The sequence below is a fragment of the Nerophis lumbriciformis genome, linkage group LG37 (assembly GCF_033978685.3).
Source record: "Nerophis lumbriciformis linkage group LG37, RoL_Nlum_v2.1, whole genome shotgun sequence".
Taxonomy (NCBI): Eukaryota; Metazoa; Chordata; class Actinopteri; order Syngnathiformes; family Syngnathidae; genus Nerophis; species Nerophis lumbriciformis.
In genome coordinates, this window is record NC_084584.2 from 20066044 (window position 1) to 20090000 (window position 23957).

At 40.5% G+C, this 23957-nt stretch overlaps 1 protein-coding gene across 3 annotated transcripts in view; it reads right to left on the bottom strand.

Annotated features, from left to right (window-relative positions):
* The window catches only part of tuft1b (tuftelin 1b), a 42024-nt gene that overhangs the window by 6657 nt on the left and 11410 nt on the right, over positions 1-23957 (bottom strand). For all 3 annotated transcript variants that reach the window (XM_061931261.1, XM_061931260.1, XM_061931259.1), the window contains 5 exons: positions 8171-8239; positions 8025-8108; positions 7876-7950; positions 7427-7492; positions 5747-5839 (listed from right to left, as the gene is read on the bottom strand). In XM_061931261.1, the coding sequence (XP_061787245.1) occupies positions 5747-5839; positions 7427-7492; positions 7876-7950; positions 8025-8108; positions 8171-8239 (387 nt within the window). The remainder of the gene's footprint in view (positions 1-5746; positions 5840-7426; positions 7493-7875; positions 7951-8024; positions 8109-8170; positions 8240-23957) is intronic.

Consider the following 23957-nt stretch of genomic DNA (forward strand, 5'->3'; position numbering starts at 1 on the left):
GTCGACACAGGCAAAACTAGCCAAGGCTTGCGCATTTACGTGACACTTATTTTTTTTACACAAATGACTACTTTTGTGCTCAAATGTTATGTCGACCAAAGGGTTGTCGACACAAGCGAAATTAGTCATAGTTAGCACATTTACCTGTAACACATTTTTAAAATAGAAATGACCACTTTGGCTCGCAAATGTTCTGTCGACATAAGCAGTTGTAAAGATAAGCGAAATTAGCCAGTGTGCACATTTTTTTTAAATAGAAATGACCATTTTGGCTCTTAAATGTTATGTCGACATCAGCGGTTGTCGACATAGGCGAAACTAGCCAATGCTTGCACATTTACGTGTTACCGTATTTTCCGCACTATAAGGCGCACCGGATTATTAGCCGCACCTTCTATGAATTACATATTTCATAATTTTGTCCACCAATAAGCCGCCCCGGACTATAAGCCGCGCCTACGCTGCGCTAAAGTGAATGTCAAAAAAACGCTGCGCTAAAGTGAATGTCAAAAAAACAGTCAGATAGTTCAGTCAAACTTTAATAATATATTGAAAACCAGCGTTCTAACAACTCTGTCCCAAAATGTACGCAAATGTGCAATCACAAACATAGTAAAATTCAAAATGGTGTAGAGCAATAAATAGCAACATAATGTTGCTCGAACGTTAATGTCACAACACACAAAATAAACATAGCGCTCACCTTCTGAAGTTATTCTTCATTCGTAAATCCTTCGAATTCTTCGTCTTCGGTGTCCGAATTGAAAAGTTGCGCAAGCGTGGGATCCAAAAATGGCCGGCTCCGCCTCGTCGAAGTCATCGGATTCAGTGTCGCTGTTGTTGTGCAGCAGTTCTGTGAATCCTGCCTTCCGGAAAGCTCGGACCACAGTTGTGACCGAAACTATCTGCCCAGGCATTTACGATCCACTGGCAGATGTTGGCGTATGTCGACCGGCGCTATCTGCCCGTCTTAGTGAAGGTGTGTTCGCCTTCGGAGCTGTGTGAAAAAAGCCACCCGGCCTCTTCGCGTAAACTTCCCTTAACCACTCGCTCATCTTTTCTTCATCCATCCATCCCTTCGAGTTAGCTTTTATGATGACGCCGGCTGGAAAGGTCTCTTTTGGCAAGGTCTTCCTTTTGAATATCACCATGGGTGGAAGTTAGCATGGCAAGCTAGAACCACAGTGAAGGATGACTTCTCATTCCCTGTGGTGCGAATATTCACCGTACGTGCTCCCGTTCCACAGTGCGGTTCACAGGAATATCAGTTGCTGTGAAATACGGTAGTAATCCGTGTGCGGATGGAGAGATTGCGTCTTTTTATGAACCGGATCCTTGTCGCGTAGTAGGAGCCATTTTGTGGTCTTTACAGATGTAAACAGGAAATGAAACGTACGGTGATATCCGCGCGTTTTTTCTTCTTCTTCCGGGGGCGGGTGAAGCGCTTCCTGTTCTATGGGGGCGGGTGCTTTCCTTGGCGGTTGCTTGCGTAGAAGAAGAAGCGCTTCCTGTTCTACCAGGAAAAAAGATGGCGGCTGTTTACCGAAGTTGCGAGACCGAAACTTTATGAAAATGAATCGTAATAAAGCGCACCGGGTTATAAGGCGCACTGTCAGCTTTTGAGAAAAATTGTGGTTTTTAGGTGCGCCTTATAGTGCGGAAAATACGGTACACTTATTTTTTTTACAGAAATGATCACTTTTGTGCTCAAATGTTATGTCGACAAAAGGGTTGTCGACACAAGCAAAATTAGCCATAGTTAACACATTTACGTATAACACATTTTTTTAAATAGAAATGACCACTTTGGCTCGCAAATGTTATGTTGACATAAGCAGTTGTAAAGATAAGCGAAATTAGCCATCGTGTGCACATTTACGTGTGCACATTTTTTAAAATAGAAATGACCATTTTGGCTCTTAAATGTTATGTCGACATCAGCGGTTGTCGACATAGGCGAAACTAGCCAATGCTTGCACATTTACGTGTGACACTTATTTTTTTTACAGAAATGACCACTTTTGTGCTCAAATGTTATGTCGACAAAAGGGTTGTCGACACAAGCGAAATTAGCCATAGTTAACACATTTACGTGTAACACATTTTTTAAATAGAAATGACCACTTTGGCTCGCAAATGTTATGTCGACATAAGCAGTTGTAAAGATAAGCGAAATTAGCCATCGTGTGCACATTTACGTGTGACATTTTTTTATTTATTTATAGAAATGACCACTTTGGCTCTTAAATGTTGTCACACGTAAATGTGCAAGCCTTGGCTAGTTTCGCCTATGTCGACAACCGCTTATGTCGACATAGGCGCAACTAGCCAAGGCCTGCACATTTACATGTGACACTTTTTACTTTTTTTTTTTTTTTTACAGAAATGACTACTTTTGTGCTCAAATGTTATGTCAACATAAGCGGTTGTCGACACAAGCAAAACTAGCCATAGCTTGCACATTTACATGCAACACATTTTTAAACTAGAAATGACCACTTTGGCTCTTAATTATGTCGACATAGGGGAAACTAGCCAAGGCTTGCACGTTTACGTGTGACTTTTTTTTAACAGCAATGACCACTTTTGTTTTCAAATGTTTTGTTGACATAAGCGGCTGTCGACATGAGCAAAATTAGCCATAGTTAGCACATTTACAAGTAAAGGTTTTTCATAGAGATGACATGGCTCTCAAATTTTACAGTATGTCAACATAAGCGATGGATGAATGTTATGTGGACATAAGCGGTTGTCAACATAAGCGGAACTTGCCGCGACTTGCACATTCACATGTGAATTTTTTTTTTAATACAGAAATGACCCCTTTGGCTCTCAAATGTTACACAACATAAGCGGTAGTCAACATAGGGCCAAACTATAAGAACGGTTTCCACATTTACGTGTGACATTTTTAAAATATAGAATAACCCCTTTGGTTCTCAAATGTTATGTCGACAAAAGGGTTGTCGACACAAGCGAAATTAGCCATAGTTAGCACATTTACGTGTAACACATTTTTTAAATAGAAATGACCACTTTGCTCTTAAATGTTGTCACACGTAAATGTGCAAGCCTTGGCTAGTTTCGCCTATGTCGACAACCGCTTATGTCGACATAGGCGCAACTAGCCAAGGCCTGCACATTTACATGTGACACTTTTTACTTTTTTTTTTTTTTTTACAGAAATGACTACTTTTGTGCTCAAATGTTATGTCAACATAAGCGGTTGTCGACACAAGCAAAACTAGCCATAGCTTGCACATTTACATGCAACACATTTTTAAACTAGAAATGACCACTTTGGCTCTTAATTATGTCGACATAGGGGAAACTAGCCACGGCTTGCACGTTTACGTGTGACTTTTTTTTAACAGCAATGACCACTTTTGTTTTCAAATGTTTTGTTGACATAAGCGGCTGTCGACATGAGCAAAATTAGCCATAGTTAGCACATTTACAAGTAAAGGTTTTTCATAGAGATGACATGGCTCTCAAATTTTACAGTATGTCAACATAAGCGATGGATGAATGTTATGTGGACATAAGCGGTTGTCAACATAAGCGGAACTTGCCGCGACTTGCACATTCACATGTGAATTTTTTTTTTAATACAGAAATGACCCCTTTGGCTCTCAAATGTTACACAACATAAGCGGTAGTCAACATAGGGCCAAACTATAAGAACGGTTTCCACATTTACGTGTGACATTTTTAAAATATAGAATAACCCCTTTGGTTCTCAAATGTTATGTCGACAAAAGGGTTGTCGACACAAGCGAAATTAGCCATAGTTAGCACATTTACGTGTAACACATTTTTTAAATAGAAATGACCACTTTGCTCTTAAATGTTGTCACACGTAAATGTGCAACCCTTGGCTAGTTTCGCCTATGTCGACAACCGCTTATGTCGACATAGGCGAAACTACCTAAGGCTTGCACATTTACATGTGACACTTTTTTTTTTTTTTTTTTTTACAGAAATGACTTTTGTGCTCAAATGTTATGTCAACATAAGCGGTTGTCGACACAAGCAAAACTAGCCATAGCTTGCACATTTACATGCAACACATTTTTAAACTAGAAATGACCACTTTGGCTCTTAATTATGTCGACATAGGGGAAACTAGCCAAGGCTTGCACGTTTACGTGTGACTTTTTTTAACAGCAATGACCACTTTTGTTTTCAAATGTTTTGTTGACATAAGCGGCTGTCGACATGAGCAAAATTAGCCATAGTTAGCACATTTACAAGTAAAGGTTTTTCATAGAGATGACATGGCTCTCAAATTTTACAGTATGTCAACATAAGCGATGGATGAATGTTATGTGGACATAAGCGGTTGTCAACATAAGCGGAACTTGCCGCGACTTGCACATTCACATGTGAATTTTTTTTTTAATACAGAAATGACCCCTTTGGCTCTCAAATGTTACACAACATAAGTGGTAGTCAACATAGGGCGAAACTATAAGAACGGTTTCCACATTTACGTGTGACATTTTTAAAATATAGAATAACCCCTTTGGTTCTCAAATGTTATGTCGACAAAAGGGTTGTCGACACAAGCGAAATTAGCCATAGTTAGCACATTTACGTGTAACACATTTTTTAAATAGAAATGACCACTTTGCTCTTAAATGTTGTCACACGTAAATGTGCAACCCTTGGCTAGTTTCGCCTATGTCGACAACCGCTTATGTCGACATAGGCGAAACTACCTAAGGCTTGCACATTTACATGTGACACTTTTTTTTTTTTTTTTACAGAAATGACTTTTGTGCTCAAATGTTATGTCAACATAAGCGGTTGTCGACACAAGCAAAACTAGCCATAGCTTGCACATTTACATGCAACACATTTTTAAAATAGAAATGACCACTTTGGCTCTTAATTATGTCGACATAGGGGAAACTAACCAAGGCTTGAACATTTACGTGGGACATTTTTTTTCAACAGAAATGACCACTTTTGTTTTCAAATGTTTTGTTGACATAAGCGGCTGTCGACATAAGCAAAATTAGCCATAGTTAGCACATTTACGTGTAAAAGTTTTTAATAGAGATGACTTGGCTCTCAAATGTGACAGTTTGTCAACATAAGCGATGGATGGATGTTATGTGGACATAAGCAGTTGTCAACATAAGCGGAACTTGCCCCACATTCACATGTGAATTTTTTTAAACATTTTTTTTAACAGAAATTACCCCTTTGGCTCTCAAATGTTACACCGACATAAGCGGTAGTCAACATAGGGCGAAACTATAACAACGGTTTGCACATTTACGTGTGACATTTTAAAAAAAATAGAATGACCCCTTTGGTTCTCAAATGTTACGTCGACATAAGCAAAACTAGCCAAGGTTTGCACATTTACGTGTCACATTTTTTCATAGAGATGACCCCCTTGGCTCTCATATGTTTTGTCCACATAAGCAAAACTAGCCATGAATTGTAAATTTAAGGGTGGCACTTTTTAATATGAATGACCTCTTTGGCTCTCAAATGTCATGTCGACATAAGCGGTCGACTATGTTTGTTGACGCCACTTGAGCGGGCACTTTAAAAAAAAAAAAGAATGACAAGAAAAAGGTGGATTGGGATTGAAGGAGTTGGTCCACATAGACGGGTTGTCAACCTGGCTAAGTATGTGTTTGTGTCGACGTGAAAAGCAGCAGCTCCTTTCGTCTCATTGGTTCAAATAAAGTTCATTATGTGAATGAAAACTGAGTGGCGATTGGCTTACGTCAGCATCGTGCGTGTCGTTGTAAATGTTGTTGCCGTTGGTGACAGCTGCTTGGTTGTTGGGGACGTTCACTCTGTAGCCGTTGGAGGGTTGCTGCAGAAGAAGAAGATGCCGTTGATTTGTGTCACTTTATGCAGGAAACATGATGCTACGTGAGTAAAAACAGTCAAACCATGAGAGTCCTACTAGCCAATCAGAGGCAACTACTGTTAAAGATCTTTAAATGGGGTTTTTGCAGGAGCTGTTTTAAAACAGCAAAGCGCTCCTATCATGGAAAGCAGTGGTCCCCCCCCCCCCCCCCGTACTGGTCCATGGATTGATTGGTACCGGGCCGCACAAGAAATAAAAAAATAAAAAAATTCCTTTTTTTTATTTTAATTTTTTTATTAAATCAACATAAAAAACACAAGATACACTTACAATTAGTGCACCAACCCAAAAAATCTCCCTCCCCCATTTACACTCATTCACACTCAATCGCACAAAAGGGTTGTTTCTTTCTGTTATTAATATTCTGGTTCCTACATTATATATCAATATAGATCAATACAGTCTGCAGGGATACAGTCCGTAAGCACACGTGATTGTATTTTTTATGACAAAAAAATAAAAAGGGCCGCTTACATATGTATATAATATATGAATATAAATGTATAAGAATTCACCTCATAATATTAAAAAATGAATTGCTGTGCATTTGATTATTATATTTGTATTATATACACTGTAAAAAAAAAAGAAGAAAAAATTCAGTAACAGTAACCTACTCAGTGGCCTAGTGGTTAGAGTGTCCGCCCTGAGATCGGTAAGTTGTGAGTTCAAACCCCGGGCGAGTCATACCAAAGACTATGAAAAATGGGAGCCATTACCTCCCTTCTTGGCACTCAGCATCAAGGGTTGGAATTGGGGGTTAAATCACCAATAATGATTCGCTGGCGCGGCCACTGCTGCAGCTCACTGCTCCTCTCACCTCCCAGGGGGTGATCAGGGTGATGGGTCAAATGCAGAGGATAATTTCGCCACACCTAGTGTGTGTGTGACAATCATTGGTTCTTTAACTTTTTTAACTTTTTAGTAAAAAAACCCAACTTGCAGCTGAGTCACCACAACTTCACCGTAAAATGTACGATCGTTTTTACAGCATATTACTGTAAATGGAAAAACGGTACTACAGTTTATTTATTTTTTACTGTAAAATCCTGGCAACTGAGCTGTAAAATCTGTAAAATCTATTGTCATCTCTACAGTGGACAATTTGATGAATAACTTGCTTTGATATAAACACAGATATTTATTTAGTTTTAATTTAAATTTTTTTGAAATAAACGATAGTATTATATTTGTTGCATTATTAGATAATAAAGTTTAAAATATACTCCATAGCATGCAATACATGTATTTATGTCTGTCACAATGAAAAGATTACATTTAGTAAATGATAAAATGCTTTATTGATTCATATTATTTCAGGGCTTTCGCGGGCCGCATTAAATGATGTGGCGGGCCAAATCTGGCCTCCGGGCCTTGAGTTTGACACCTGTGCGCTAGTGGTACATGTACCACAGTTTAAGAATCACTGCAGTAGAGCACACAAATGAAGGATCTTTGATTTATGTTTTTGCAATACATATTTAAACGCTATCAACTGTGATGAATAATTAAGTACAGCATATTATTTACCTTTTTCATGTTACTGTTCTGTCTGGCTGCCATCTGCTCTCTCAGCGTCTTCAGACAGTACCTCACCTAAGACATTCAAACAATTGTACATAAGGCTTATCAAATGGACTCGTCATAAAAAGGATCAACAGAACATGAAGTCTGTCAAAAACTTAAAAATAACAACGAATTGAAACAACTAAATAGTTATTTTTCCACACATAATAACCCAAAAGGGAAATGTTTTTGTATAAAAACATTTTGTAGGTACAGGGAGATGAGTTAATTTCACATCTTAATCAAGAAATAATCTTGTTTTCGTGAAATTGTAAATAATAGTCATTAAGTTTGAGCATGCAATATAAGTAAGGTCCAAGAGCTTCTACATACAGTATGTGATAGAGAAACACCACATTATAAATACGTTTTTATAAAACGTCATATTGAGGGCAAACAAGTCGAGCACTGACCTCCTGGATCTGCGACACCTCGTCTGTCAGCATCCTGACGCTCTCTGTTGTCTCGGGGCGATTATCCAGGTACACCTGCGAGACATGACTCCGCCCCATCAGCGACCACTTGACTCCTCAATATTTTTGCAAAAAAGGAGCTGACATACTTTGATGACTTCCACTTTTTCCTCCTGGGGAGTTACTTTCTGCTTGTCCGGTTTCTGTGGCAGCACGACCGCAACGCTGCTGTCCTGCAGACGACCAGCACACATGTTCAGTAAGCAAATATAAACAAATGTTTGTGTTTTCTTACCTTGCAGGGCCACGCTGAGGTGTTGCTGTCGTGATGTTGCTGGTGGAATGTAGGCCGCCTGCAAGTGTCCTGCAAGATAAGTGCAAGCAGCGTGTGAGCAAAGAGCACTGTGACACGACAAGGCCCACACATGGGAGAAAAGGGCAAAGAGGCGGAGCTGAGAGAGAGAGAGGACACATTTTTGCCATTAAACTTCCCGCTGCTGAGGTTTTTACATGTCTGACAGTTAGAAGACGCTGCTTAGCAACACACAATGTGGGTTCATTTCTTTCCACTGAGCGCTCGGAGCAAAGTCACAAGTCACTGGAGAATGCCCACCCACGCCTTGGCAAGCACACTTTGTTTACAAAAACACACAACAAACACTATATATATATATATATATATATATATATATATATATACATACATACATACATACAGGTATATATATCTATAGATACATATGTATCTATAGCTATATAGATACATATATATAGATACATACATACATATGTATCTATAGATATACTGTATATATACACAAATATATGTATGTATCCATCTATACATATATATATATATATATACACATCTATATATGCACACACACATACATATGTATACATCTATCTACACACACACACACACACACACACACACACACACACACACACACACACACACACACACACACACACACACACACACACACACACACACACATATATATATATACACATCTATACATATATTTATATGTATAGATATATATATATATATATATAAATACATACATACATACATATGTATCTATAGATATACTATATATATATACACAAATATATGTATGTATCCATCTATACATACATATATATGTATACATATATATATATATATATATACATATATATACACATCTATATATACACACACACATACATATATATATATCTATCTATACACACACACACACACACACACACACACACACACACACACACACACACACACACACACTCGCACATATGTATATATTTATACATATATTTATATGTTCTGCTGACCTCGACTGCGGATGTTGTGGATCGGTGGGGGGCATACTTCGAAGACCTCCTCAATCCCACCAACACGTCTTCCTATGAGGAAGCAGTGCCTGGGGAGTCTGTGGTGGGCTCTCCTATTTCTGGGGCTGAGGTTGCTGAGGTAGTTAAAAAGCTCCTCGGTGGCAAGGCCCCGGGGGTGGAAGAGATCCGCCCGGAGTTCCTTAAGGCTCTGGATGCTGTGGGGCTGTCTTGGTTGACAAGACTCTGCAGCATCGCGTGGACATCGGGGGCGGTACCACTGGATTGGCAGACCGGGGTGGTGGTTCCTCTCTTTAAGAAGGGGAACCGGAGGATGTGTTCTAACTATCGTGGGATCACACTCCTCAGCCTTCCCGGTAAGGTCTATTCAGGTGTACTGGAGAGGAGGCTACGCCGGATAGTCGAACCTCGGATTCAGGAGGAACAGTGTGGTTTTCGTCCTGGTCGTGGAACTGTGGACCAGCTCTATACTCTCGGCAGGGTCCTTGAGGGTGCATGGGAGTTTGCCCAACCAGTCTACATGTGTTTTGTGGACTTGGAGAAGGCATTCGACCGTGTCCCTCGGGAAGTCCTGTGGGGAGTGCTCAGAGAGTATGGGGTATCGGACTGTCTGATTTTGGCGGTCCGCTCCCTGTATGATCAGTGTCAGAGCTTGGTCCGCATTGCCGGTAGTAAGTCGGACACGTTTCCAGTGAGGGTTGGACTCCGCCAAGGCTGCCCTTTGTCACCGATTCTGTTCATAACTTTTATGGACAGAATTTCTAGGCGCAGTCAAGGCGTTGAGGGGATCTGGTTTGGTGGCTGCAGGATTAGGTCTCTGCTTTTTGCAGATGATGTGGTCCTGATGGCTTCATCTGGCCAGGATTTTCAGCTCTCACTGGATCGGTTCGCAGCTGAGTGTGAAGCGACTAGGATGAGAATCAGCACCTCCAAGTCCGAGTCCATGGTTCTCGCCCGGAAAAGGGTGGAGTGCCATCTCCGGGTTGGGGAGGAGATCTTGCCCCAAGTGGAGGAGTTCAAGTACCTCGGAGTCTTGTTCACGAGTGGGGGAAGAGTGGATCGTGAGATCGACAGGCGGATCGGTGCGGCGTCTTCAGTAATGCGGACGCTGTATCGATCCGTTGTGGTGAAGAAGGAGCTGAGCCGGAAGGCAAAGCTCTCAATTTACCGGTCGATCTACGTTCCCATCCTCACCTATGGTCATGAGCTTTGGGTTATGACCGAAAGGACAAGATCACGGGTACAAGCGGCCGAAATGAGTTTCCTCCGCCGGGTGGCGGGGCTCTCCCTTAGAGATAGGGTGAGAAGCTCTGCCATCCGGGAGGAGCTCAAAGTAAAGCCGCTGCTCCTCCACATCGAGAGGAGCCAGATGAGGTGGTTCGGGCATCTGGTCAGGATGCCACCCGAACGCCTCCCTAGGGAGGTGTTTAGGGCACGTCCGACCGGTAGGAGGCCGCGGGGAAGACCCAGGACACGTTGGGAAGACTATGTCTCCCGGCTGGCCTGGGAACGCCTCGGGGTCCCACAGGAAGAGCTGGACGAAGTGGCTGGGGAGAGGGAAGTCTGGGCTTCCCTGCTTAGGCTGCTGCCCCCGCGACCCGACCTCGGATAAGCGGAAGAAGATGGATGGATGGATGGATATATATATATACATATATATACACATCTATATATACACACACACATACATATGTATATATCTATCTATACACACACACACACACACACATATATATATATATACATATATTTATATGTATAGATATATTTATACTGTATATATATATATACACATATTTATATATATATGTATATATACACACATATTTATATTTATACACACATATTTATATATATATATATATACATACATATACATCTATACATACACACATATATCTATATTTATATATACACACATATATACATATATTAGCCTCTTTTCACACTTTTAAGTAGCAGTGGTTAGCTTATTTTTACACATTTAAGATAAAAGTGGTTAGCGTCTTTTTCCACTTTTAAGTACAAGATGTTAGTCTCTTTTTACATGTTTAAGGTGAAGTGGTTAGCTTTTTTTTACACTTTTAAGTAGCAGCTCTTATCTTCTTTTTGCACTTTTAGGTAGCAGTGGTTATACCTACATTTTACACTTGTTAACTGCACAGGCACTCTTTCCATAATGTTCCCCCCCACATTCCTACAGGTGTAAAAAAAACTCAAACAATGTAAATTTAAAGACTGAAGTAATTAAAGTCCGTCACTCAAGTGTAAAAAGATGTTGAACAGTGTAAAACATCGAATAACTCTTTGCCTGTACTTTGTTAACAAGTAGACACAGCTGCAGTCCCAGTTTGACCCTGGAACACATGATTTCAACCATCATTATTTCCTTTGGGGCTAACTGGGTGTTTAATTGAAACTTTTAAAGGCAAAACAAAGCATTTCTCGATGAGCACACATAACCACAAAAAAAAGAAAAATGCAGCCCTGCAGCCACAAAGATGAAAAGAAAAAGATTACACAAAATTCCAAGAAACTAAATGTTCTGTGAGTCACTCTCACTAAATATTTAAGCGGTGTGTTTACACAGCAACACACACACACACACACACACACACACACACACACACACACACACACACACACACACACACACACACACACACACACACACACACACACACACACACACACACACATCAGCTCTGACACAATGGACCCACATAATCCTTCAGGAGGGCGACGCCCACAAATGTCATCTCGCCAGGAATGACTTTGACATACGTTTGATTTTGTGCGGGGAAAACACAAGGCTGGACGTGTTATGCAAGACGTCTGGCTATGTGCCTCGTCTGGTTTGGAAGACAGCCTCCATGTGGCCTTCGCTTAGTTACTTAGTGTGCAGCTATTCTTCCTGGTGTCCAGCAAAGTTGTACGTACAAAAAGAAAAAACATAAAAATATCTTATTCAGAAAAAAAACCCATACAAAAACAATTCTAAAGCATTCACATGCAGTATTTGTACATACTGTATATCCATTGATACACATACACATGCATAAACATAAACAATTATTGTGTAGTTGTGCAGAAATTACAACAGTTTATGTGTGCCTCACACTTTTTAAAGGATCAAAAGCAATTGGACAAAGTAATATTTGTTTGCAATACTAATTCCCGGTACCTGGAATTCAACACCTTTACTCAACAGTACCAATTTCTGGTACTCCCATGTGTTTTCGTGCTAGTAAAAGTTAATTTATAAAAATGATAAAATCGCTTATAATGACAACTGTGGTGTCCTCTTAAGTTAAAGTTAAGTTAAAGTACCAATGATTGTCACACACACACTCAGTGTGGTGAAATTTGTCCTCTGCATTTGACCCATCCCATTGTTCCACCCCCTGGGAGGTGAGGGGAGCAGTGGGCAGCAGCGGTGCTGCGCCCAGGAATCATTATTGGTGATTTAACCCCCAATCCCAACCCTTGATGCTGAGTGCCAAGCAGGGAGGTAATGGGTCCCATTTTTATAGTCTTTGGTATGACTCGGCTGGGGTTTGAACTCACAACCTACCGATCTCAGGGCGGACAGTCTAACCACTAGGCCACTGAGTAGGCCTATGTATCTTGTTTCCTTACACTTCTGAGTCTCATTGGCAAGTATTATACGGCAGACTTTGCAATTATAGCTACGGTGTGTTGCCATACCCAGGAAGTAGTCTTTGCCATTAAGTTTAGTCCTGTTGTTGAGCCCTACAAAGTGTTTACACTGTAATTATTGTACTTATTACGCACCAGCTGTTTGTAACGTGCATCTCAGCTGTAGTTTTTATTACCAAATTGAGGGGTGTTGAAATGGCCATGTAAAACCACTAACGCTAATCGGTAGCATGTCTATGGCAAATCAAATGTAGATTAGCATCCAGCTAGCACATTTTTAAAAGTGGTGCCTTACTGTATGTAGCAGTTTTGTCTTGCTTTGTTGGCATGGAAAATTGCAATATTACCTAGAGGCAGTCCCATTGAGTTCACTCTGAGTGCTTGTTTGCCCGTCAAGTGTTTGAGCCGGCTGAGTCTGCAACCGGATGTGCAACAAAGGTATTTGAATATGGCAAACAAACAAACAATTTTTATTTACCGTATTTTCCGCACTATTAGCCGCACCTAAAAACCACACATTTACTCAAAAGCTGACAGTGCGGCTTATAACCTGGTGCGCTTTATATATGGATTAATATTAAGATTCATTTTCATAAAGTTTAGGTCTCGCAACTACGGTAAACAGCCGCCATCTTTTTTCCCCGTAGAAGAGGAAGTGCTTCTTCTTCTACGGTAAGCAACCGCCAAGTTAAGCACCCGCCCCCATAGAAGAAGAAGCGCGCGGGTATTACGTTTCATTTCCTTTGTGTGTTTACATCTGTAAAGACCACAAAATGGCTCCTACTAAGCGACACACTGTGGTTCTAGCTTGCCATGCTAATGGCCAGAAACTTCCACCCATGGTGATATTCAAAAGGAAGACCTTGCCAAAAGAGAACTTTCCAGCCGGCGTCATCATAAAAGCTAACTCGAAGGGATGGATGGATGAAGAAAAGATGAGCGAGTGGTTAAGGGAAGTTTACGCGAAGAGGCCGGGTGGCTTTTTTCACGCAGCTCCGTCCATGTTGATATACGACTCCATGCGCGCCCACATCACAGATGGTGTCAAAAAACAAGTGAAGCACACAAATACAACACTCGCCGTCATTCCGGGTGGATTAACCAAAGAACTCCAACCGCTTGATATTGGTGTCAACAAGGCATTTAAAGCACGACTGCGAACGGCGTGGGAACAATGGATGACCGAAGGCGAACACACATTCACTAAGACAGAGAGACAGCGCCGGACGACATACGCCAACATCTGCCAGTGGATCGTAAATGCCTGGGCGGATATTTCGGTCTCAACTGTGGTCCGAGCTTTCCGGAAGGCAGGATTCACGGAACTGCTGGAAAAACAACAGCGACACTGACTCTGATGACTTCGACGAGACGGAGCCGGCCATTTTGGATCCCGTAATTCGCCCAACTTTTTAATTCGGACACCGTAGGAGAAGAATTCGAGGGATTTATGAATGAAGAATAACTTCAGAAAGTGAGTGTTATGTTTATTTTGTGTGTTGTGACATTAACGTTCGAGCAACATTAAGTTATTGCTATTGCTCTGCACTATTTTGAATTTTACTATGTTTGTGATTGCACATTTGCACATTACCGTACATTTTGGGAGTGAACAGAGTTGTTAGAACGCTGGTTTTTAATATATTATTAAAGTTTAACTGACCTATCTGACTGTTTTTTTGACATTCCCTGTAGCGCAGTTAGATGCGGCTTATAACACGGGGCGGCTTATAGGTGGACAAAGTTTTGAAATATGCCGTTCATTGAAGGCGCGGTTTATAACACAGGGCGGCTTATGGTGCGGAAAATACGGTATATCGAATGTCTAAAATTAAGTTGTTTTTTTCAATGATTAAGAAGATATTTTTATTATATAATGATGATATATCCAACTAACATGACATCAAAATTCTCTCCCGACCTAAATCTTTTTTTTGGTTCTAACGTCTACAAACCCCGTTTCCATATGAGTTGGGAAATTGTGTTAGATGTAAATATAAACGGAATACAATGATTTGCAAATAATTGTCAACCCATATTCAGTTGAATATGCTACAAAGACAACATATTTGATGTTCATACTGATTTTTTTTTGCAAATAATCATTAACTGTAGAATTTGTAGCCAGTAACAAGTGACAAAGAAGTTAGGAAAGGTGGCAATAAATACTGATAAAGTTGAGGAATGCTCATCAAGCACTTATTTGGAACATCCCACAGGTGAACAGGCAAATTGGGGACAGGTGGGTGCCATGATTGGGTATAAAAGTAGATTCCATGAAATGCTCAGTCATTCACAAACAAGGATGGGGCGAGGGTCACCACTTTGTCAACAAATGCATGAGCAAATTGTTGAACAGTTTAAGAAAAACCTTTCTCAACCAGCTATTGCAAGGAATTTAGGGATTTCACCATCTACGGTCCGTAATATCATCAAAAGGTTCAGAGAATCTGGGGAAATCACTGCACGTAAGCAGCAAATCCCGTGACCTTCGATCCCTCAGGCTGTACTGCATCAACAAGCGACATCAGTGTGTAAAGGATATCACCACATGGGCTCAGGAACACTTCAGAAACCCACTATCAGTAACTACAGTTGGTCGCTACATCTGTAAGTGCAAGTTAAAACTCTCCTATGCAAGGCGAAAACCGTTTATCAACAACACCCAGAAACGCCGTCGGCTTCGCTGGGCCTGAGCTCATCTAAGATGGACTGATACAAAGTGGAAAAGTGTTCTGTGGTCTGACGAGTCCACATTTCAAATTGTTTTTGGAAACTGTGGACGTCGTGTCCTCCGGACCAAAGAGGAAAAGAAACATCCGGATTGTTATAGGCGCAAAGTTGAAAAGCCAGCATCTGTGATGGTATGGGGGTGTATTAGTGCCCAAGACATGGGTAACTTACACATCTGTGAAGGCGCCATTAATGCTGAAAGGTACATACAGGTTTTGGAGCAATATATGTTGCCATCCATTACCATGGACGCCCCTGCTTATTTCAGCAGGACAATGCCAAGCCACGTGTTACATCAACGTGGCTTCATAGTAAAAGAGTGCGGGTACTAGACTGGCCTGCCTGTAGTCCAGACCTGTCTCCCATTGAAAATGTGTGGCGCATTATGAAGCCTAAAATACCACAACGGAGACCCCCGGACTGTTGAACAACTTAAGCTGTACATCAAGCAAGAATGGGAAAGAATTCCACCTGAGAAGCTTAAAAAATGTGTCTCCTCAGTTCCCAAACGTTTACTGAGTGTTGTTTAAAGGAAAGGCCATGTAACACAGTGGTGAACATGCCCTTTCCCAACTACTTTGGCACGTGTTGCAGCCATGAAATTCTAAGTTAATTATTATTTGCAAAAAAAAAAAAAAAGGTTTATGAGTTTGAACATTACATATCTTGTCTTTGTAGTGCATTCAATTGAATATGGGTTGAGAAGGATTTGCAAATCATTGTATTCTGTTTATATTTACATCTAATACAATTTCCCAACTCATATGGAAACGGGGTTTGTATTTGTTACAAATGAACGGACACATTATGTCTCACAGCTTGCTTCACGTTCAAACACACACCCACATACACAAATGTTGTGTATTTGTAGTGACAACACGCGTGTGAATACAGTAAATACAGGTAGCAGACGCTGGAAAGTGGAAAAAATGCTTTTGTTTATGTTTTTCTGTCTTAAATCAGCATAGGAACGCTTTGCACGGCAACGCCACTTGGCCTCCGCGCATTAAATAACCCCCTGCTGAGACATAGTGGATGGCGCCCTTTTGTGACACATTCTCCGCATGCCACGGCGGGGTCGTAAAGTTGAAATGTGGCCGCAAAGTCAAGTGCGAGGGCGACGCTAATTAGCTGGAAATCACAAAAGACACACGGTGGGCGGTGGAAACAGAACAATTTTCTCCGAGGACACTTTTTACGTGTCGCCAAACGTCATGTCAACAGACAAAAGGAGTGGATAAAGGGGTTGGTTGTCACGGAGACCCTGACTACAAAATAAGGAATACAAGAATGTACGATTTGTGCCTGTATTGTATCAGATCGATATCGGACGATACTCAAGGTGGCAATATGGGTGGGGTTCAGTTGGTAGAGTGGCCGTGCCAGCAACTGGAGGGTTCCAGGTTCGATTCCCACTTCCGCCATCCTAGTCACTGCCGTTGTGTCCTTGGGCAAGACACTTTACCCGCCTGCTTCCAGTGTCACCCACACTGATTTAAATGTAACTTAGATATTGGGTTTCACTATGTAAAGCGCTTTGAGTCCCTAGAGAAAAGCGCTATATAAATATAATTTACTATTTACTAATATTGGTATCATGTCAGAAGGGAGAAAGTTGTATCGGGACACTCCTTTTAAGTAACTATCAAATACACAATCTGACAACCATCCGCGTAATGTCACATTGTTACTTCAGTAGAAAAAAATCTTTTAAAAAAAGTTGAATTGCAATGACTGGAAAGTAAACAGGAAACATCTTTAGGTCAGTATACTGTATCTGTAATACATGCAAATATAACTGTACTATTATACTATACTGGTGGTCCTCAAACTCAAACCACCTCAGAAAACCCTTGGCTTTCCAAGTACCACCATAAGTACCAACTTTAAAATACAGTAGCGTAGTAGGCATGCATATTCATTAATAACAAGGCAGTGGTTTTAATTAACATTTTTGGCCACTGTAAAATTACACAAAGTTTGAACAGTTATTTTTTGGCGTACCACGAGACGTACCACACAATCACTGTACTATCATATATTAGTACTGTATTGTCAGTGACAATCAACTAGGGATCTTTAACATTTTCCTGGCCAAGGACACCCAAACTGATAAAGAAATGGAGCGGGCACTCTCTGTTATATAACCTGTATAAAATTGTGTTTTAAATTAAACTGGTCATAAAGGTACCTTGTTTTTGTTCAACACTAAGATATCCAGAGAATACAGTATAGCGCAGTTAATAGCTAGCTGATAGCAACTAACGCCTTAATCGCTTGTTGTCAATTAACGTCTTAATCACTAGCTGACAATTAGCGCTCTTATCGTTAACTGGCCCCCGCTAATTGCTAACTGCCGCTGCTAATAGCTAGCTAGCAACTAGCACCCTAATCGCTGGCTGACAATTAGCACCCTTATTGTTAGCTTGCAACTGGCACGCTTATCGTTAGCTGATAACACCCAACATAATCGTTAGCTGTCAGCTAGCGCTACTAATAGCTCACTGGCAATTAAATGCGAATTGCTAGCTGACAAGTAGTGCCCTAATCGTTAGATGGCAGCTTGTGCCGCTAATCGCTAGCTGGCAACTGGCATGCTAGGCGTTAGCTGGCAGCTTGCAATGTAATCGCTAGCTGGCAATTAGAACGCAAATCGCTAGCTATCTTAAATGCTAATGTGAATATAATAATGTAATTATTTACTCATGTTTTTATTTTAAACCTAAAGTCTAATCAAGCAGTACCTATGCAGAACCCTTTGGGGTTACAGACCCCCTGTGAAGACCTCTGATCTAAACCATAGATCTCGCTTCGCACTTTCTTTATAAACACTTTGTGTAAAAGACTACAGGACAAATACTGAATATTTACAATTAGACATGAAAAACCTCAAGTTCATCCTACTCCGGTGAAGACGATGCAGCCAATCTTTGATTCCTGCTATCTCAAAATGTTCATGACTCAATTTTAGAGTCCTTGAGCCTTGTGATTAGGAATAAAACCATAAACGGTATAAGTGATAAACCGCAGTAAAACTTATGACGATTATAATTACTGTTTTAAATCAAAATTATTGTAAAACGTGATTGCTAAAGTCACGGATGGGTGGTACTGCTCATTTACTGGAGAAAAGTTCATATTTTTAGAACCCTACATATGATATAAAAAGATAAAACAAAAAGAAGCGATAGAAAACAGTTTGTTTGTATTTTTGTATATTATGCATTATTTTTATTTATTTTTTTGCTTACATTTTACTTAATCATGCTGATTAGAGGATGAGGTCAACCTCCAAACCACAGATAGATTGCAGTCCTGTGGGAAACACTAATGTTTTAAACACCATGTAACCTCACTGATATATTGCTGATATATGTATACATAATAATAATAATAATAGTAATAATGATCATCATATCGCCCCAAACTAATTAAATCATGCACATGAAGTAACGGGAAAAGAAAGAGGGGTTAAATATTTGTGTTTGATTGGCAGCTAAAAGAGAGAAAGCGTACCGGTAATCTGTGAAAACCATCAGCGCTGAGGTGGTGACTGGCAGCTCTGAGCTTCAGGGCTTTTTTTGAATTAGGAGGAGGAGAAGAAGAAGGCAACGACACGCCCTGGGAGGACACAAAATGTTCTGCTCGCCTACTTTGCCGTCGGCTTCTCGTGCTTTCTGTCAGTCTGTAAACATGCGCCATGTGATGTCTACAGTTTGCTTTGAAAACATGGCCGCCGACGACAATAACATAGGACTCGCTTTGTTTGTCAGTTATTTATCTCTAGATACACATTAAGGAAGTAGGCAATAGTCTAAATAACTTTTTTACCGGCAAGTACTGAAGAAATACTGCAAGTACCACCGCTCTGCTCACTACCATCACAGTTTAGTTTGGACCGTGTAGTTTGTACTCACTGGTAATTAGCTTAAAATACATACTATATTTGCACCACCTTCAAATTTTTAGATGAACAAATATTTGTCCTTATATTAGCCGCATTGGACAGATATATACATTGTGAAATGAGTTATTTAAACAGAAAGATACTTTAATTGTTTCCAAACGGTGCCTGTAACACGGCAGTAAAATGGCTAATCAAACAAAACAGAAGTCATCATCATTGCGTCATAGTTGCGGAAGCTAGCTCTCCAATCAGCTAAACAGACTCAATGATTTCACAGTGAATTTACTGAGAAATCTGCAAAACTGAAACAATACAAAAAGAGTGCCATTCTAAGTTAATATTACTAAAAAAAACGCTTGCAAATGCATTAGCATATTAGCTAAAGCTTACGACGCTAACTTGATTACATTACGATAGCACGTACAAATACACATGAAAACACTACTATTAAACATCATGGTTTAGAACCGGTAAGCATGAATTGTTTTAGTTATATTGTAAAACTTGCAAACGTTGCTTGGGGTGATGAATGAAGAAACAATACAAGTAGAAATGCTATGGACGACTAGTAGATGGAACGGCACGAGTACTTCCGGTTCATATATTGTAAAACTTGCAAACGTTGCTTGGGGTGATGAATGAAGAAACCATACAAGTAGAAATGCTATGGACGACTAGTAGATGGAATGGCACGAGTACTTCCGGTTCAAAGTATTAAACGGAAGGAAATACTGTAGTGAGATGGCCAAAAGATGGCCCCTCAACACAAACAATAACATACCATTTCAGTGTCTCTGTGGGTGTTTTATGAAAACTATTTGTTTAATACAAAACATGATGGCCGTTAGAAAATAAAAATCCATCAATTAGCCACACCGTTTTATAATCAGGGTTCAAAGCATAGGAAAAAATTGCAGATTTTAGTTGGAAAGTATGGTAAAATTATTTTAGCAGAGAAACAATTTAATCCAATTTAAGCCAATTTTTGGTTTCATAAGAGTGACCAACTGGTGTCCTGGGCATATGACGTTAAAGTGCATCCGGCAGTGGAGGCTGCTCTATGGGGTCTTTGGGCACTAGGAGGTTAACCCCTTTACTACTGTTACCCCAGGTGGCCCTTGGCAAAGGCCTAGTACCTGACTGCCCCCTAGCCAGGGATACGGTGAAGACCTCAACGGCGGAGCAGGCGGAAGACGGTAGATGTAAGAACTACCACAACGGCTGCGATGGCGGAAGAAGGCACCCCCACATCCATGTGGGCCCAGTTATGGGGAAATAACAACCCAAGACCTCAACGGTGGAACAGGCGGAGGATGATTGCTAACCCCATGGAGCGTCACAACGGCTGGGCTGGCGGGTGAAAGCTGCAGCAGAAAAGGGTCCCCAGTCGTCTTGGACTCCATTCCACTGGACCCTGACCCGGATCTGTCAAGGATCGTGTGGTGACTGTCTGTGCACCAGTCTCCCCACGTTAAACAAAGTCACGCACAGGCATCGTCCATAAAGGGATACCCCCGTACCAGGAGGATCGTCTTACTCGCTTTGAGTGCCCGCCGATGATGATGAGCATGGACTAGCATAGTTGACTGTGTTAGCAGCTAGCACTAACCTAGGTTTACAATAATTTGTATTATTATTTCATACATATTTCATGTATGTATGTGTAATGTAATTGATTAAAAATATATAACTGGTGTTTCGGAGTACCACCAGTGATAGTCGTACAAACCCCGCTTCCATATGAGTTGGGAAATTGTGTTAGATGTAAATATAAACGGAATACAATGATTTGCAAATCATTTTCAACCCATATTCAGTTGAATATGCTACAAAGACAACATATTTGATGTTCAAACTGATAAACATTTTTTTTTGCAAATAATCATTAACTATAGAATTTGATGCGAGCAACACGTGACAAAGAAGTTGGGAAAGGTGGCAATAAATACTGATAAAGTTAAGGAATGCTGATCAAACACTTATTTGGAACATCCCACAGGTGAACAGGCAAATTGGGAACAGGTGGGTGCCATGATTGGGTATAAAAGTAATTCCATGAAATGCTCAGTCATTCACAAACAAGGATGGGGCGAGGGTCATCACTTTGTCAACAAATGCGTGAGCAAATTGTTGAACAGTTTAAGAAAAACCTTTCTCAACCATCTATTGCAAGGAATTTAGGGATTTCACCATCTACGGTCCGTAATATCATCAAAGGGTTCAGAGAAACTGGAGAAATCACTGTACATAAGCAGCTAAGCCTGTGACCTTCGATCCCTCAGGCTGTACTGCATCAACAAGCGACATCAGTGTGTAAAGGATATCACCACATGGGCTCAGGAACACTTCAGAAACCCACTGTCAGTAACTACAGTTGGTCGCTACATCTGTAAGTGCAAGTTAAAACTCTCCTATGCAAGGTGAAAACCGTTTATCAACAACACCCAGAAACGCCGTCGGCTTCGCTGGGCCTGAGCTCATCAAAGATGGAATGATACAAAGTGGAAAAGTGATCTGTGGTCTGACGAGTTCACATTTCAAATTGTTTTTGGAAACTGTGGACGTCGTAAGTTGAAAATGATTATCAAATCATCGTATTCCGTTTATACAACCCGAGGGTCCCTGGTTCAATCCCCACCTAGTACCAACCTCGTCATGTCCGTTGTGTCCTGAGCAAGACACTTCACCCTTGCTCCTGATGGGTGCTGGTTAGCGCCTTGCATGGCAGCTCCCTCCATCAGTGTGTGAATGTGTGTGTGAATGGGTAAATGTGGAAGTAGTGTCAAAGCGCTTTGAGTACCTTGAAGGTAGAAAAGCGCTATACAAGTACAACCCATTTATCATTTATTTATTTATATTTACATCTAACACAATTTCCCAACTCATATGGAAACGGGGTTTGTACATACCAGTTTGAGAATGTGCGGTTCATTTAATCTTCGAGGCGACTTTTACTCGTCGGAAAACAAAGATGAGAAAAGGCGGTTCTCCGTGTTTGCCCACTTTGATTGACAGCTGACTACTACAAATATGTGTGGGTGAAACACAAGAACAAACACTGTTTCCCAACTCGCTAAGTAAAAGCTACTACAATTGATCAGTATAGATCCTGAGGAATGTACAGTAAATGTAATAAAGAAGATGCCAGTTGTGTAGATTCAAGCCCTGTTTTGTTTAGTGACGGCATGGTGGATTGCCTTAAAACTAAAAATAGCGCCAACAACAAGCTGGGAGGGAAGTGTCATTTCTGACACGGCTGCTGTGAATGTGGCGCGAAGGTTTGCGGACAGTAGATCAACATTTGTGACAACATCAGGCCTCTTACCACCTTTGACTGCCAACAGGCTTCACGCCAACGTGTCGAATCTATCAATCTTTGAGCGCAGACCAAACTGTGGGTTTTATCACCGAGCATTTTATCACCGAGCATTTTATCACCGAGCGAAAACATGCACCGTGGACTGTTGTTACCTTTAAAAAACAAGCTAGCAAAGGTGTCAACTGCTTAAGCAACTACACTCAAAACAAACAATAGACTGTTGCATTAAAAACAACAAGCTGACAGAATCTAGTTGACATAAATACAGTTTTCTCATGAGGATGTCATTTTACTGCTGCATGCTAATAGAGAAGCGAAGACTATTGTTGACGCAACTGCAACAAAATGCAACTGGACAAAATGGAGGACATCCCTTCATTGCTTAAAACAGAAAAGCTAATGCTATAGTTGTTGACGCCAACAACTAAAGAACAAGACAAGACACTCACTATGGACCAATATATTTAGAAAAACAAAACCAAGCTAGCTATCATGTCAACAATCTAAGCAACAAGACACAAAACAAACCCATTAACTATTATTATTATTATTATTTTTTAAATGAAGCTAGCTCAACAACTGAAGCAGCTATAATGGAAAGCGTAATTTTAATGCCACATAATTACGCTAATAAAAATATTTGCTATAGTTGTTCTCGTCAACAACCACAGAACAAAACAAAACACCAACCATAAGACCATTACCTTCAGAAAAAAACCTAAAAGAACACAATAGACAATCAATAAACAATAATCTATACAATAGATGGACACACTTCAAAACCAAAGAAAATAAAAAACATACTTGAGGACTGTTACGTAAAAAAATTTAAAAAAAGTTTTTAAAGAAACATGCTAGCTCAACAACCAAAGATCAAGACAAATCCCGCCTAAAAGAACAAGATAGCTTAACGGAAATGCTAGCTAATACGTCAACAACCTAAGCAACTAAACGAAAAACAAATCCATGGACGGTTATGTTAAAAAAATAACTTTTTAAAGAAACCAGCTGTCTCATGCATCAACAACTGAAGCAATAATAATGGAAAACTTAATTTTACTGCTACACATGCTAATAAACAAGCTATTGCTATACTGCAGTTGT